Source organism: Ursus maritimus, unplaced genomic scaffold (assembly GCF_017311325.1).
Source record: "Ursus maritimus isolate PB19 unplaced genomic scaffold, ASM1731132v1 scaffold_35, whole genome shotgun sequence".
Lineage (NCBI taxonomy): Eukaryota > Metazoa > Chordata > Mammalia > Carnivora > Ursidae > Ursus > Ursus maritimus.
In genome coordinates this window covers 22972271-22990169 of record NW_024426119.1, presented here as the reverse complement: position 1 = coordinate 22990169, position 17899 = coordinate 22972271, and the positions used below count along the sequence as shown (strand labels likewise).

Below are 17899 nucleotides of genomic sequence, written 5' to 3'. Positions count from 1 at the left end.
AACTGACCTGAGGTGAATGGAAAAACAAGTTTTCAGCAGAGAAATAATCAGTTTAAAAAGAACCAAAAGGAAGTTATAGGGCTGAAAAATATAACTAAAACAACAAATCTAGTGCATGGGCTTAAAAGCAGAATGAAGAAATGAGGAATAAGGAAAGAGTCCATGAACTTGATAGATCAATCAAAACGATCCAATCTAAACAACAGATAAAAAATAATTTTTAAGGAAAAAAATCAGAGACTCAAGTCCCTGGGAAACAATATCAAAAAGTCTAACATTCTTATTATGGGAGCTCCAGAAAGAAGATTGATGCAGAACAAATATCTGAAGAACAGCTAAAAACTCCCCAATTTGATAAAAATCATAAATTTGCAAATTCAAGAAGCTAAGTAAACCTGAACCAAGATAAACTCAGAGAAAGCTATAACTAGACATATCAGAATCAAACTGCTAAAAATCCAAATTTCTAAGGAGCTAGATTATAATGACACATCACATATAGGGGAAGAACAATTCAAATGACTGGAATTTTCATTAGAGGTAACAGAGGCAAGAGACATAACATTTTCTAAACCCTGAAAGAAAACAGTATCAACCTAAAATTCTAGATACAGTAAAAATATCCTTTAAGTACGAAAGCAAAACACATATTCTTGATAAGAAAAACTAAGAGCAACCACTAAAAAACTAAACATAGAGATAAAACAGAATACTGAAACAGAAAAGGGGGGTGGAACACAAAAAAAAACAAACCAGAGGCATCAATAAGAAAACGAGTTCTAAATCCAACCACGTCAATAATGACATTAAATGTAAAAAGTCTGAAATACCAGTTAAAAATAGAAACTGTTAAGTTAAAAACAAAAAACCAAAAACCAAATTAAACCTAAGATCCAACTATACGCTTGGATCCCACTCATTTTTTTTTTTTTTAAAGAAACCAACTTTAAATACAATTACCATGTATCGGTGAAAAGAATGGGAAAAGATATCTGTAAAACCATTTATCAAAAAATAGCCGGAGTAGCTATGTTAATATCAGACAAAGGAGACTTCTCAGAACAAGGACAATTACCATCACGTTCCATGATGATAAAAAGAATCAGTTCACCAAGAAGACATGACAACTGTAAAGGTATATGTACTGAAGGACAAAACTTCAAAACACATGAAGCAAAAACTAACAGAACTGAAAGGCAACACAGACAAACCCACTACTGTACTTTCAAGGCCTCCTTTCTAAGTAATCAACAGAACAAGGAGACAAAACATCAAGGATATAAAAAACCTGAACAACAATATCAAAAAACTTTCCTTAATTAGCATTTATAGAATACTCCATCCAACATAATGTTTTCTTTAACTGCATATGCAACATCCACAGAGAAACTATATCCTTTAAGGTTAAAAACTTTTAAAATGAAATCATAGAAAGTATGCTCTCTTATAATGGAATTAAACAAAAAAAATCAACAGAAAGATATCTGGAAAATTCACATATATTTGAGAACTAAGACAGACACTTGTAAATAATCTCTACATTAAAGAGAAATAAGAAAATAAGATCAAGAAAAGTAAGAAATATTTAAAAAAAAATAAAACCAAAAGTAAAACATACCAAAATTTATGGGATGCAGTCAGTGTAATGCTTAAAGAGAAATTTATAGCAGTAAGTGTTTTGTTAGAAAAGGTCTCAAATCCCCCAAAGATAGAAATGTGGTAATCCGAAGGGACACCTGTACCCCAATGTTTAATAGCAACAATGTCCACAATAGCCAGACTATGGAAAGAGCCCAGTTGACCATCGACAGATGAATGGATAAAGATGTGGTATATATATTCAATGGAATATTACTCAGCCAACAAAAACTGAAATCTTGCCATTTGCAACAACATAGATGGAACTAGCGGGTATTATGCTAAGCGAAATAAGTCAACCAGAGAAAGATAATTATCATATGATCTCACTGATATGTGGAATTTGAGAAACAAGGCAGAGGATCATAGGGGAAGAGAGGAAAAAATGAAGACAAAACCAGAGAGGGAGACAAACCGTAAGAGACTCTTAATCTAAGGAAACAAACTGAGGGTTGCTGGAGCGGAGCGGGGGTGGAGGGGTGGGGTGGCTGGATGATGGACATTGGGGAGGGTACGTGTTGTGGTAAGTGCTATGTATTGTGTAAGACTGATGAATCACAGACCTATACCCCCAAAACAGATAATACATTATAAGTTAATAAATAAATATTTTTTTTAAAAAAGGTCTCCAATCAATAATCTTTTTTCTTTAACAAATGAATGGAACTCACTAAAAAAAAGGATAAACCCAATAGTCCTATATCTACTTAAAAAATTAAACTTATTTAAAACAGTCTGACAAAGAGTTTTAGACTGAGATGGTTTCACTACACAATTCTATCAAACACTTAAAACGGGGAGAGTATCAATTCTATACAATCTACTCCCCAAAACAGAAGAGGTGTGATAACTTCTAACTTATTTTTAAGATCAATATCATCCCGATACCAAAAGAAAAGAAAGACAGTACAAGGAGAAACAAACGTAGACCAATATTATTTATGAACACAGACGTAAAAAGCCTCAACAAAATATGAGCTGAGTCCAACAACACATAGAAAATGATAATATATCATGACAAAGTAGTTTGTCCTGAATGTATGACTGGTTCAACATTTCAAAAATCAATGTGATACAATGTAATATTAACCTATTAAAGAAGAAAAAACAAATGACCATATAAATAGATGCCGAAAAAAAATCTGAGAAAATTAAACACCCATTCAGGATAAGCATTTTCAAGAAACAAGCAGAAGAAAATGTCCTCAACCTAATAAAGTGCATCTACAAAAACCTTACAAGCTAACATCATGTTAATGGTGAAGGACTGAACACTTTTCCTTTAAGATTAGAAACAAAGCAGATTGTACTTTTGCTAATCCCATTCAACATCGTACTGGAATTCCTTGCCAGTGCAAAGAGTCAAGAAAAACAAATAAAAGGTATATAGGTTGGAAAGGAAGTAATATAACTGTCTCTACTATCTATACACAGAAATTTTCAGGGAGTTTACAAAACAAAACAAAAACTTCTAGAATTAAGCAAGTTTAGAAAGGTTGCAGGATACAAAGTCAATAAACAACAACAACAACAAAAAACAAACATAAAAATTAATGGTATTTCTGTATACTCACAATGAAGAATTAAAAAGTTGAAAAACATTCCATTTACATGCTTATTATATGCCTGGCACTGTTCTAAGTACTACGCAAATACCAACTCATTTAATCCTCAAACAAACAAGCAAACAAAAACTACGCCTCTATAATGCAGGTATTTTCTGGAGCCAGGCAGTCTGGTTCTAACTACTGCATTACTAGTCGTAATGACGGGGACTTTAAAAAATACAGCTCAAGGGTGAGTCCCAGGGACTTGTAATTTTTAACAAGTTCCACAGGGTATACTGACGCACACCAAGGGGTGAGAACCACTGGTTTGTGCTACAACTTAGATTCAATCATAGTTTATAATTCTTTAAATATAAAAATGAAATTACAATCCTGAGAGAATGTGTCTGTTCCTGCTTCATGGACTACTCTTTCCCCAACTCTGCCAGGCTAACTTGTAAGTCTACTTAACCTTCAATTTTAGGCAATCTGTCAGTTCCCCAGGTAGCATTCCCCGACCTCTTAAGTTTGTGTTAAGTGATTTGCTTACCTGTTCTATTTCTTCTATTTAGCATTTATGACAGTCCTATAACTCCCTGTTAATCCTGTCAGTATTCAAGAGTTGACTAAATTCCATGGAGGGCATTTGTCTGGTTCACTACTGTACTGTCAACATCTAGCACAATTCTTGCATCCAACAGACACATAATAAGTATGTATTAAATCAATGAACTTTGTATTTTTATAAGCAATCAAAGAAAGCATAGATCCATTTGTTAAATAATGGGTATTTGTGCCGTTGGTCTTATGAAGTATTGTAGTAACCAAATTTCCTAAGAATTTATACATTATACTGGTTAAGAAAATGCTTACCTGGAAGTTTAAGCTTTCTACAACATGAATTACAGTGATGTTTTGCTCTGAAGTTTTTTATTGCATCTTCACCTAGATTTGCTGGGCCAAAAACCATATCACAGGATCTGTGGCATTTGTAGTTAAAAAAAAAAAAAAAAAAAAAAAAAAAAGGCAGTTTATGCAAACAGAAATGCAGAATTTGAAATTATAAAATATCTGAATGAAATCATTAAAATTTATTACCTCTTTTCTTCTGCTTTAATCACAGATGGGTCGGTCAAATTTTCACCCACACCTTGATACGTATATATAAAAAAAGTCAATTTATATGATTGATATAAACACTGACATTTGCATAATAAAAAGTCACGAGAGATTTTATAGCATCATCAACCATTACACGATGTTAAATTATTGAAGACTGTAGTTTTTCTCTCGTTATTTCATAACCTGACTTGCAACCTTAACACTGCATCAAAGACAAACACAGCTCCTACACCAGGAATAGAGTTAATTGTCAGAGTTGGTAGATAGGCAGGTGAGCTCCCGATGGCTTGTGATGCAACAGAGACAAAGTTGCAAATAAACACCTCTTTATGTGAAAGGTCTACATGATCTCCCCCCCTTCCTAAAGATTTATTTATTTGAGAGAGAGCAAGCAAGTGCAAGCAGAGGGAAGGGGAGAGGGAGAGAGAGAATCCTCAAGCAGACTCCCCACTGAACACAGACCCAGATGCGGGGCTCGATCTCATGACCTGAGCCGAAATCAAGAGTCAGATGTTTAACCAACTGAGTCACCCAGGTGCCCCTCCCCTTTTTTCAACTTAGTTAGCAAAGAACAATTAGGTACACGAAAGCGTAATTTATAGGCCATTTTAAGTGTTTTGGGTATTTCAAACTCATACACTATCTTCTTGCAAAAGATTCAGGTTACATAAAGAATAAGATTGTAAACATCTTCCTTTACCTTCATCCTTCCCCAAAGGTAATAAAAGTGTGGTTAAATATTTTTAGTCTCTCTCATCTATTTATTCATATAAATAAAGAATGCCTACTGACCTACTACTCATCAGATTGGCAAAGATTAAGAATATTCAGTACTGGAGAGGCACCAGGGTAGCGCAGTCAGCTAAGCATCTGACTCTTGGTTTCAGCTCAGGTCCTGATTTCAGGATTGTGAAATTGAGCCCCCTAACCCTGTTGGCTTCATGCTCAGTGCAGAGGGTGCTTGACTCTTTCTCCTTCTCTCCCTGCCCCTCCCCTCCGCTCTCTCTCACTAAAATAAACAAATCCTTAAAAAAAAAAAAAAAAAAAAAAAGAATATTCAGTACCGGAGTCTGTGGAGAAATGGGCACTCACATATAGTGTTAAGTAAGAATTCCTGTAACCTTTTAGAAAAGCAACTCAGCAGTAGCTATTAAAATTGCACTCATCTAGGACCGCTTGGATGGCTTAGTCGGTTAAGTGTCTGCCTTTGGCTCAGGTCATGATCTCAGGGTCCTGGGACTGAGTCCTGTAACAGGCTCTCTGCTCCACAGGGAGTCTGTTTCTCCCTTTGCCCTTCCCCCCTGCTCATGCTCTCTCTCTCAAAAATAAATAAATAAAATCTTTTTTTAAAAAACTGCAGTCATCTCTTCTTACTAAGCCAATTCAAGAATGTGCGTAATGGAAATAAAAGTAGCAGTACATGAGTATGTTTGCTGCAGCACTGTTTGTAGTAGCAAAAAAGAAAAAAAAGAGTAAATCATGTCACTCCTCCATATTATAGGTTATGCAGCTATTAAAAGGAATAACTCAGATTTATCAGTGAAGACCCACAAGATGCCCATGATATACCGTTAGAGAAAAAAAAAGTGAAATGCACACGCACACACACACAGCATCATTCCATTTGAAGGAAAATCACAACACAAAACAAAATGATTAAAAATAAGGAAGAAAGGGGTGCCTGGGTGGCTCGGTCAGTTAAGCGTCCAACTCTTGATTTCAGCTCAGGTCATGATCTCAGGGTTGTGAGATTGAGCCCTGAGTCGGGCTCCACACTGGGCATGGAGTCTACTGAAGATCCTCTCTCCCCCTCTGCCCCTCCCAACTTGTGCTCTCTCTTAGGGAAAAAAAAAAGCCTCTATTTGTGTATTTGTCTTCATAGTGGTAGAGAAACAGTAAAGATGAGAAAACTGTTCCTTATGTACTTCTATACTGTTTAACTTGTCTGTAGTAACTGTCAAATATTCCTATAAAAAATGGCTCCAGGAACATACTAATGATGTAAAGAACATCACAACTACTTTGCTTATTGAAAAGAACTCCCATCTGTTGTTTTTATTTATTTATTTAAGTAAGCTCTGCTCTCGATGTGGGGCTTGAACTCACAACACTGAGATCAAGAGTTGCCAAGTCCTAGGGCGTCTGGGTGGCTAAGTCAGTTAAGTGTCTGCCTTCAGCTCAGGTCATGATCTTGGGGTCCTAGCATGGAGCTCTGCGTCGGGCTCTCTGCTCCATGGGGAGTCTGCTTCCTTCTCCTTCTGCCCCTCCCCTGTTTGTACTCTCTCAAATAAATAAAATCTTAAAAAAAAAAAAAGAGTCGCAAACCCTCCTAAATGTGCCAGCCAGGCACGCTAACTCCCATCCTTTCAATTAACAGTTCAGACAAAATCAGTTTGGCTTTACCTCCTATGCATGTTTGAAGATAACTGGATGATATTTACTTACTAATAAACTTTAAGATCCTTTTTACTTAACTGGATTGACCCGTCTAATAATATACATCAGTTGTCACTATATATAACTACTAAATCATTCATATAAAATGATGGACTACTGAAAAATGGATAGTTATTTTTACACAGATTTTCTTTCTTGAGCTTGAATCAATGCCATTTGCTTTTCAGCACAATCCTTGATATTTGTGACTATGTATACAACAACAAAGGTCATCAAGTGATAAACATTCTAAACAATCGTCTTTATGTGATTTTGAAATCTGGTCTGTGCTGACATTTGAAATTAAGGCTGCTCTTTAGGGAAAAAAAATATGGAAGCTATAATGTGAAAGTACGACTCAGGCAGAGTTGCCAACTTGCTCAATTTTACTTTCTTTTGACCCTGTTGTGAAGCGTCAGACATTCCTCTAAGCAAAATTTGCCCTCTCCAAACCACAATTTCCTTTTTTCTTCTCTTTTACCTGTATGAGAGAGTCTGTCTATAAAAACGGTTATGGTCAGTTTTTCCTTCTTTGGATACGTGCTACTTTACTCATGAAGTACAGAATCCACTCCCTACCTCTTGAATCTGGGCTGTCCTTATTATCTGCCTTGACTGAAAAATGTGGAAGAAGAGGTCTGTGCCAGCTCTGGACCTAGTCCTAAGAATTACTCCTTTCCCTTTGGAGGAAGTTAGCTGCTATGTAAAAGTCTAACTACCTGAAACTACCATGCTATGAGAAAGTCCCCAGTTAATTAGCCATGTGGAGAGATCACGTGGTGGTGAACCGAGGGGTTCAGATGTCAGTGAACAGAAACCTCAGACATTTGACTCCAGCAAGCTGCCCACGCTTACTCTCCAGCCATTCAAACCTTCTGAGGAGACAGCAGAGATGAGACATCCCCACTATGTCCCATCCAAATTCCTGAACCAAAGAACTATAAGCAAATAAAATGGCTGTTTTAATCCACTAAATATTTAGGTAGTTTAGTTCACAATAATAGATAACAACATAAATACCAGGAACAATAGAAATATCTGTTACTGTTTCAAAAAAGTCTTTATAATTTTAAAAGACTAGGGTACAGGGGCGTCTGGGTGGCTCAGCCGGTTAAGCATCTGCCTTCAGCTCAGATCATGATCCCAGGATCCTGGGATTGAGCCCCACATTGGGCTCTCTGCTCAGTGGGGAGACCGTTTCTCCCTCTCCCTGCCGCCCCCCACCGCTTGTGCTCTGTCAAATAAATAAAGTCTTAAAAAAAAAAAAAAAAAAAAGACTGAGGCTACATACATATCCAAGAGTAGAACAGTGGATTGCATGTGTTTCTGCTTATCAAAATATCTGTATTACCTAAAAAACAATTAAGATAGCAAGATCCCATTTTTCAGGGCCCTGAGGGCTATATGCTATGGCTATTACTTGCTTTTTTAATAGGTTCTACTGACACACAGTTTTACCTATCTATAAGTTAGCAGATTTCTGTATCTCATTCATAACATATGACTAGGTGAGAATCTACTGCACAATTTCACTTTAGCAATACTTTAAAAAATTTACCTTGTAAATCAAGTACCAGTAACTCCCCTCTTGTATATTCATAAGTCCAGTGGCTAAAGGCTAGCATGATCTCTTCCAGTGTATTAGTCGGAATAATCTCATCACCGTTATTATTGTTGTATTTTCTAAATTCTCCAGTCATACATTCTTCCACAGCAAACCACTGTCCTGCTGAATGGCAATACAGCAGGAAAACTTCAAGGAACCTTATGAAAAACAGTTACAGGTATTACTAGCAGTTTTGTTAAAAAAAATTCTAATCGAGCTTTAAATAGGTAAATAATTAAATATTCACCATTAACAATGAAGGTCAAAAGAGAATGCTATCCACATAAAACCAAAAGATCTCAAGAAAAATTTCAAGATTTACCTCGGAGAATATGGTATGGATTTGGGTTTCATTTGGTTGAAGGCAAATGTGAGTTTCTGTGCTGCTCTCTGCTGTTGAATTTCCTACAGAACACCAACAACAAACACACACACACAAAACCCCTTGTTGAACACTGAAACTAAGACCTCACTTGGTTTAACACATTTTCGAAGTGAAAACATGAACCTCAAACAACGGCCCACTGTCACTTACTCTGAGACAGAGATGCAGAACCGTATCTTCTTTATAAACACGTGACCACGCGTTAACCACCTCAGGAAGGAAAGATTTGATAATATAAAGATGCCCTGACTTGAGGATGTCATGTTCTGACCAGGTACACTGTACTTTGACAGCTCTCCGCAAACCGCCTCCCATCTCCTCTTTACTTAAAAACTCTATTTTGGCACAGAGGCCGAGCTGTGACCAAGAAGACATGCTGTTATTCAGTATACTGGGTGAACTCTCTTCCAAGCGATACACTGTGACAGGCTCACCTGCAAGATGAATGGACACATTCTGAGGTCAAATTACGACTCTTTTAAAATGAGAAAGTAGACTAAACATTAGCAGGTATCTTTTGTTAAGATTAAATAGGAACAGAAAATGAACTGGACGAAGCTGTCATTTTATAAAGGAAGTTAAGGGCAACAAATGCTCAGAAATCAAGAATCTACTAATATCTCTAAATTCGTATGTATTAATGATAAGCATTTTTGAAATTACGAACATTTTCAAGAAAAACTTTAAGAAAGCAACTGTTCCACAAACCTGTGATGTCAATTTATTTATGCTTTCTTTACTAGACAATGGATTAAGACCCTTTCTGAATTAGAATACACTATTACAGAAATAGAGAAATCTAATACTTCTGATGATTCCTTCTTCTATTTAAAACATACCTGACTCTTGCTAATTAAAATTTATATGAAATTGACACTTAATGTGACCCTTCTTTTTGCCACCACCCATATTCTATACATTAGTTAAAAATCACATTATTAATAAAAGGTTTATTTTCCTCTTAATTTCTTTCCTTTTTGGATTTACCTCTTGGAGGCACAGGTGTAAATGGAATGCTCTGGGATAATCTCATCAAATTATTTCTTTCCACAGCTGCACAAAAATGAGAGAAAAATAATGAAATCCCTAAAAGCTCAAAGTGTTGTTAAGATTTTGTTTTTAATAGTACTGACCTGAGTAGTAGTAATTTGTATCCAGAACTGGTTTAAATGGAGAAGCAAGACCTAAAATGGCAAATAAACAAATGAAACTCTTTTAAAAAGTACTAATGTGGCATAAATTTTTGCTTATTCTCGTATAATTATCCTAAGTTCCTTCATGTAAGCTCTCTTCACCCAAACAGAAAATATAAATAATAACATATATTCATCACGTGTTTCCTACATTAACTCTTTTTCATTATGCCAGATTAGTCCTAACTGTGCACTCGGATACCTGAAACGGAAAAAAGACTCTCCTGTCATAAACTATATTCTTCCTATACTCCCCTGCTCAAAAAGAAAAATATCTTTTAGTTTCCAACCTTTAGGAGGTGGGGTCTGTAGCCAAGTAACCATTTTAGTGGGCTGACCATAAGAAGATGAGCTCTGGAATGTGAAACATACCCCCAAAAAACCCCCTGCTCCATATTTAAATGTATTTGAGGACTTCATTTTTTAACTATAAGAAGAATGGAGAATAAATTGAATCTGCTATGTGTTAAGTTTATAGAATATAAATGAAAAAGAACTTACTGTCTTGCAAGAGAAGGAAATCAGTCAACAGTTTTAATATGTAGTAAGTATAAAATATATACATTATATACATAATACATACATATATATATGGACTATATCATACGCACATGTATATATGATGTACATATACTAATAGGAAGAGGAGGGATCGATACCAAACGCTTCCTGCTTGAAGAAAGGCTAAAGAATGTCTCAGGAAAGAGAAGGGCAAAAAGAGCGTAGTTTGGAAGGCAGTGGTATGGTCAGGGCAACATCTGCAAAGGCATGGAATTATTAAAGCACATGCTATACCTGAGAAACTACGAGTTGTTTAGTATGACTAGAACTGCAGTTTTCAATACTAATTATACACACACACACATACACACAAATATTATATAATATATAAGTTTATAATAAATACAAATTAGAATCACCTGTGGGACTTTTTCAGTGTGCACCTACCCAGATCTCACTCCAAAATATTCTAATTCTGTAGCTATGTGTCAGCATTAAGTGATTCTCCACAAGTACTTGGATGTGTAACCAAGACTGCAAATTAATGAGTGAGGGAACAGGCATGCCGATAGGAGGTAAAGCTACAGAATCAGGGAATACCAAATTGTTAGAAACCAAATATGCTCGCTAAGAAAGGACACTGGATTTTATCCGATGACAGTGGGGAAACGTAAAGCAGAAGAGAATCAGTCTGGTGGCAAAACAGAAGAAAGAATGGAAGGGAGCCTAACTGGCATTAACTCTAAAAACCTACTAAATGTGAACATATACATACCCTACCACCTAGGAGGTGTACTCCTAGGTACATGCCCAACAGAAAATACATATATTTACCAATAACATGAACAAGAATGCTCATAACAGCACTATTCATAATAATCATACAGCGGAAGCTACTGAAATGCCCAACAGAATAAACTCAATATATTCACACAAAGGAATAATGTGTAGTAATGAGAATGTACCAACTACCACTATACACAAAAATATTGGTAAATCTCATAAACACACATTAGGAGGAAAAAGCCAGACAAAAAAGTGCATACTTTATGATTCCATACACACAGACAAAACTAATACACTGTGTTATTTAGGGGCAGAGGTTATAAGCAGAGGACATGAGGAGCTGTTTTGTGATCTGTTTTGTGATCTGAGTGCTGATTGCATGGGTATACTCACCTAGTGAGAATTCACTGAGGTGGAGGCTTATCTCTATTTTTTGTACGCATGTTACACACTTCAATAAAAGGTTTAAAAAATGACGAAGGTGTGAACAGAAAGCAGCAGCAGGATGTATAGTGGAAGATGGATTCTAGAGATATTTAAGAGGTAAATACAACAGGACTTCGTGAGTGCAAGGTCAAGGGGGTCAAGAATAACTCCTCAGGTTTGACCTAACTGACTGAAACACTATCATTCCCTAAAACAGTGACTACAAGGGAAAGAGCAGCCCAGGTCACAGGGATAAAAGGGGGTGGGGTGACAGTAAAGACATGTTATCATTTACATGGTGAGTTCATGTATTTGTGAAGCTGCTATACTGAAGAGAAACTAGGTGAGGGAAGAAATTTTTGCTACCTTGGCTCTTTCAAATATTAAGTCTAAAGCTTCTTAGCTAGAATAATGTGGTATTTACTATAACAAATCATATATAATCCTCATTTTTTCACATTAAGTCTACCACATGAACTCACCATTTAATGTTCCTTCTTCAGATGGCCTAAAGAAAATCAAAAAATATAAGTTGTGACACAATTTTTGTTTTGGCTATCACATAATTTTTTATTTTGTAAAGTTATTATGATTATTTAATAGAACACGATTAAAGTAATTCTGAGCTCCAGACTCACTTTTGTTTGAATATATGCCATTTCCCTTAGGCCAATGCCAAATTCATACATGGATATGAATGTCAATATACATATACTTTATCAACAACTTGTACCTCCAATTTATGCTTACATAAACATTTTTAGTAGTTTGCTGCTAAATTAAAGGTTCTAGTACTAACAGAGTAAAATATTCCTTGACTTCTCTATTTGTGGAGATGAATTCTGTACTATAAGAATGTCCTGAAATAACTGCAGAATTCTAAAAATACTTCAACAGAATTGATGGGCAAAGAACTGAGAGAACAGCAAATAGATGTCATTTGGCAAAGCTCAATATATTATTTTGAAAAAAACTTTTCTAGTGTTGAACATATGTATTTACAACAACATATACTGGTACCAAGTGGAGGTTCTATTAATTCCATGGATTCCAGTGCAAATTAGACAGGTCTAGTAGGAAGCAGAATGCAATGAGAATCAAACAAAATGGGTTAGAGGCTTAGCTTTCCCACAATACAGCTTTCAGGCCTTGCTCAGGACTAAAAAAGACCAGATTCGGAAAGGACCTCTCAAGTAGAGAACTTTTGCAGTCTCTTTCTAGCTCTTACCTTCAATCTGATCCTGATGTATCCTACTGATTTTCACCTTAATATAAGTATTTTAGTATAGGAAGTATTTTGACCCCAGGCTCATCCCTTTGCTGCTAATAGACTACTCTTTTCTCAGTACCTAAAGAGTGCTAACCAACTCCACCTTTCTAGGTATTTCTATGGCTCAACTTTCTATAAGATGTTCTTTTGTTAGCTGAGTTAATATCAACTTCAAGTACCTATTCGGTATTTATACCCTATGGTTTTGGTTATAAAAGAGAGTATACTCTGAAGAGATCTGACTATAGAGTGGTCTTCCGAATGCCAATGCCATACAGGCCCAGAATATCCAAAGGACTTGAATACTGCATATGCATGTGGCACCTGGCTTATTTTCTTCTCTATATATTCACATGTATTTCTGGGGGACAGAAGAAAATAGGGAACACTGTGGAATATATAATTTCCTTCTCAAGTAGTCCATAACTGAAAGTAACTCTACTGTGCTTTAAGTATCAAATGCACGTTAAAACATGAGGACCTTTTTTTTTTTAATGTTCTTTAGAATCCTAAAATACTAATTCTCAAACTGGAAACACATAGATCATCTTTAATTCTTCTTTATGTTTAATTTGTACCAAAAATTTTTACTTCCCGGGGATGATTACCTGTCAGATTGCCTTTTGTTTCTACTTTGGGTTCTGGATTACTGTATCAGCTTTGTAGTGGATCTCCCTAATGTATACTGTGTAATTACTGCTCTAATTATCTTTTCAAAAGCAGAATGGGCACAGAAGTTAGTCAAGTACAAAACTAAAATGTCAAACTAGATCTTTGAATAAATTTATTCAACTGCAAGTTGGAAATAGGACTAAATAAAATCATAATCGTATCACTGTAAGGAAGATTTTAGTAGAGCAGTATAGTATATGGCTATAATGACAGTATAACTATATAAAATAATAACTTAAAATGTATACATTAACTCATAAAAAATGAATTCCCCCAATATCTTCTATTTAGTAAAGACAAGAGGCACTAAAATAAATCATCATCCATATATAAAGGAGTATTTAAGAAATGGTACAAAGAACAGAAAAAAGACAACATCCAATGACTATGATACTTTTCAGGTTAACGATGAGAAAATTACTTACATGTCTCTGTTTGATGGTCTATCTTGTAACCAATCCTTTAGTCAAAACAAACACAAACCAAAAGTTAAAGAAAAAAAATCTCTAGACGAAATATAACTGTTTAACCCTGTTTTGTTTCCTATAGTATGTTTTAAGAATGAAAGGCTGAAAAATTAATGTGAAGTCCTTGTTTCATACAAGTGAACTAATAATAAATGGATATAATTACCTTAAGACCACTCCACAAGGTAGAATAAAGAATTTCATGATTGTTATTCCCTAAACATAAGTACAGTGTGGCTAGTTTCCTTTTTTCTGATGACGATTTTATATTCTTAAATAATATGTGCCCATTGTCAAAAGAAAAACACAACAAAGTATAAAGAGTAAAACTGAAATCATGCACACTGTGAACAAACTACCAAAAACATTTAGGCATATTTCACTGAAGCCCTTTTCTGTATATGTGCATATTGTTTTTATTCTGCAGGTTTTTTTCATCTAATTTTAACTATATAATTACATTCTGATCCAATTTAGTAATTATTTAGCTGTGCTGGATTTATGTTATCATAACCCTCAATGAGTTCTTTTTTATTCTAGATTTTTTTCTAATTTTCCAGGACTTTTAAAATAGTATCTTTTCTTTTTTTCCATATTTGTAATACCTTCTCTTTTATGGTTTTAATCACTTTAATCATACTTGTTTTAAATCTGTAACCAATAATTCTACTATCTTAAGATATTAGAGGCTTACTACTATTTATGTAATTTGAACCCCAGAAGTTTTGTAATTTGGCATTGTCAGGTCATCTTCAATGAACTTTATCTGTGGCAAAACTGTGCTACTTAGGTTCGGGATGGGTCCTTCCAGAAAGGAGGAACTGCTACTGTGAAACTGGTTCACTAACCCTTCTTCACTGAAATAATTTTTTTAATACCATGACTTTCAATAATATAATCTATCTCCTTATAGGAGAATGTAAGTTAATATGTTCTTGATGATCCAGGATAATTATGAGTAGTGACTTCTATACTTGACTGACTATAAAGGAGCAATTTTTCTGTTTTTTCCCAAGCTATTTGTCTTGCTTGTCGGAGTATGCTTTTAAAGAGTGTTTGTAAAATCAAGTATTACCTCAAATGGCTGGGAATGACTTCATATAATTAGTTGCAGTACAAACAGAGATTCCTGCCTTTCTTTCTTTTGCATAAACTTTTCTTTAAAATTTCCTAACTATTGCACAGACAGTAATCTGACACTGGCCGTAGCAACATTTTTCTAGATATATCTCTTGATACCTTCCTTTTCTAGATATACCTCTTACACCTTCCCTTCCTGAGGCAAGGGAAATAAAAGCAAAGATTAACTATTGGGACTATATCAAAAAGTTTCTGTACGGCAAAGGAAACAATCAACAAAACTATAAGGTAACCTATGGAATCGGAGAATATATTTGCAAATGACATCACTGATAAAGGGTTAGTATCCAAAACATATATAGAAAGTATATAACTCAATACCCCTGAAACAAATAATCCAATCAAAATGGGCAGAAGACATGAACAGACACTTCTCCGAAGACATACAGATGGCCAACAGGCACATGAAAAGATGCTCAACATCACTCATCACCAGGGAAATGCAAATCAAAACTACAATGAGGTATCACCTCATATCTGTCAGCATGGCCAAAAATCAAAAACATAAGAAACAAGTGTTGGTGAAAATGTGGAGAAAAAAGAACTCTCTAGCACTGCTGGTGGGAACGCAAATTGACACAGACACTGTGGAAGACAGTATGGAGGTTCCTCAAAAAGTTAAAAACAGAACTACCCTATGATGTAGTAACTGCACTACCGGGTTTTTAGTGAAAAATACAAAACAATAATTCAAAGGAATATACGCGCTCCTATGTTTACTGCAGCATTATTTATAATACCCAAACAATGGAAGTTGCCCAGTGTCCAGTGATAGATGAATGGATAAAGAAGATATGGTATCTATACACTGGATTATTATTAAGCCACAAAAAAAGAATAAAACCTTGCCATTTGCAACAACATGGATAGAGCTGGAGAGTATAATGCTAAGTGAAATAAGTTAGTCAGAGAAAGACACATACCATATGATTACTCATATGTGGAATTAAGAAACAAAATAAATGAGCAAAGAAAAAAAACAAAAACAGAGAGAGACAAACCAAGACTCTTAACTATAGAGAATAACTGATGGTTTGGGAAGAGGGAAGGTGGGTGGGAGGATGAGATAAATAGAAGGTGGGGATTAAAGACTACATCTATCATGAAGAAAAACATAAAAATAATAATACATACATACATAGATACATAAATATGTATTCTAAAATATGCATTTGTTTAATTGAAATGTACAAACCGGTAGTAAAGCTGCTTTGGAATCTACTTCATGAGTTTCTTCTGTAGATGGCCTTCTACCGCTACTTTCCACTTAAGAAAAATTTAAAACATAAGTTATACAACTAAATTTCTTTTTTAATCAACTAACCAAACACAAAGTGTTTCTACACACAGTGTAACTTTCATAAGATAATTTGTCCTCTCCCCAACACTGCTGAAGGTAAGAGTTACATGAGGCCCAGACGTCTCCCAACAGGACATCAAAATTATTCAATTTATTTTTGTAAAAAAGCAGTAAGAAATAAAAAAGAGTATGAAGGAAAAAGTCTTCCTATTCCTATTTCCAAATTTCTTGTATATTCTACCATGAATATTTGTGTGTGTGTGTGTGTGTGTGTGTACACGTACCATTTTTTAAACCATAAATGGTAGGATAATTTATATCATATATATATTTGGGAGTTTTTTTGTTGTTGGTTTTTTAACTTTAAGCTTGGAGATCTTTCCATTATCAGTTCACAGAAAACGCCTCTATTCTATTTTGATGCTATACTGAACTTCATACTACGGGTATACAATAATTGTACAGAATAATAACCAAACTCCTGCTGATGGACATTTGGTATGATTACAATCTCCTGCCATTACAAAATTGCAAATAATAATCTTATACATACAACATTTTATAGTCATGAAAAAAAAAAACAGTTCATCTTTCCTCCTGTGATTTAAGATTCCATCTTTATCATATCTTGGTTTTTTTATCCTAAATAAACTTTAGAATTAAGCCTATTTTAAAAAGTCAGGATGTTAAATTCTAAAGTAACTCAGAATTCACAACTTTATGATGCAGTAAAGAAAAACCTCAGAATGAAAGGTGATGGAGAATCTTAGAACAAAATTTGTATTCCAAGTGTAGAGGGCAAAAAGGCCAGATTGAAGTATGTTAGAAGAGTCTGGGTAAAACTTTTTCAAGATAATAAAACTGATAGAATGCAGTATGTATCTGAGTAACTTGAAGAAATGTAGTTGAATAGCAGAGAATCTAGTGTTGATCTAGCCAAAATTACACAGGACTATAACGGTGGGAAAGAGTAAATGTGTGTGTATATGTGCTCGTGCGAGCACGTGTGAGCACGTGTGCATGTGTGTGTGTGTCTGTTTGGGGAACAGAGAGAAGGAGGGGAAGAGTTCAATCCTTGCCTTCTTTAATGGGAGGTCAATAGTTATTATCTAAAACTGAAATATGAGGATGCAAAATTAGAAGCACGCTAACTTTAGAAATAACATCCATGTTACTGAAAATGAGTTTTATTTCTTCCCTCCTAACCCTTCTACCATTTCTTTTTCTTACTCTATTTCTCCAGCTAGGATGTTAAATCAAAATGATAACAGCCAGAATCCCTGCCTTGATTCCCCATTCGGCTTTCAATATATCATTGTGAAATACGACACTTGTGATAACTTTTGATAACTTTTTGTAGATTCCCTTTATTCAGATTAAGGAAACTTCATTCTAACTTTGCTAGGAGTT

The 17899-nt window shown here is 35.0% G+C and overlaps 1 protein-coding gene across 1 annotated transcript in view; it reads right to left on the bottom strand.

Annotated features, from left to right (window-relative positions):
- The window catches only part of TRPM7 (transient receptor potential cation channel subfamily M member 7), a 117175-nt gene that overhangs the window by 5023 nt on the left and 94253 nt on the right, over window positions 1-17899 (bottom strand). Inside the window, exons 29-38 of the mRNA XM_008705960.2 lie at window positions 16385-16455; window positions 14008-14042; window positions 12123-12148; window positions 9868-9918; window positions 9722-9787; window positions 8885-9168; window positions 8672-8754; window positions 8302-8507; window positions 4284-4335; window positions 4059-4165 (exon numbers count right to left, since the gene is read on the bottom strand). Coding sequence (XP_008704182.2) covers window positions 4059-4165; window positions 4284-4335; window positions 8302-8507; window positions 8672-8754; window positions 8885-9168; window positions 9722-9787; window positions 9868-9918; window positions 12123-12148; window positions 14008-14042; window positions 16385-16455 — 981 coding nt within the window. The remainder of the gene's footprint in view (window positions 1-4058; window positions 4166-4283; window positions 4336-8301; window positions 8508-8671; window positions 8755-8884; window positions 9169-9721; window positions 9788-9867; window positions 9919-12122; window positions 12149-14007; window positions 14043-16384; window positions 16456-17899) is intronic.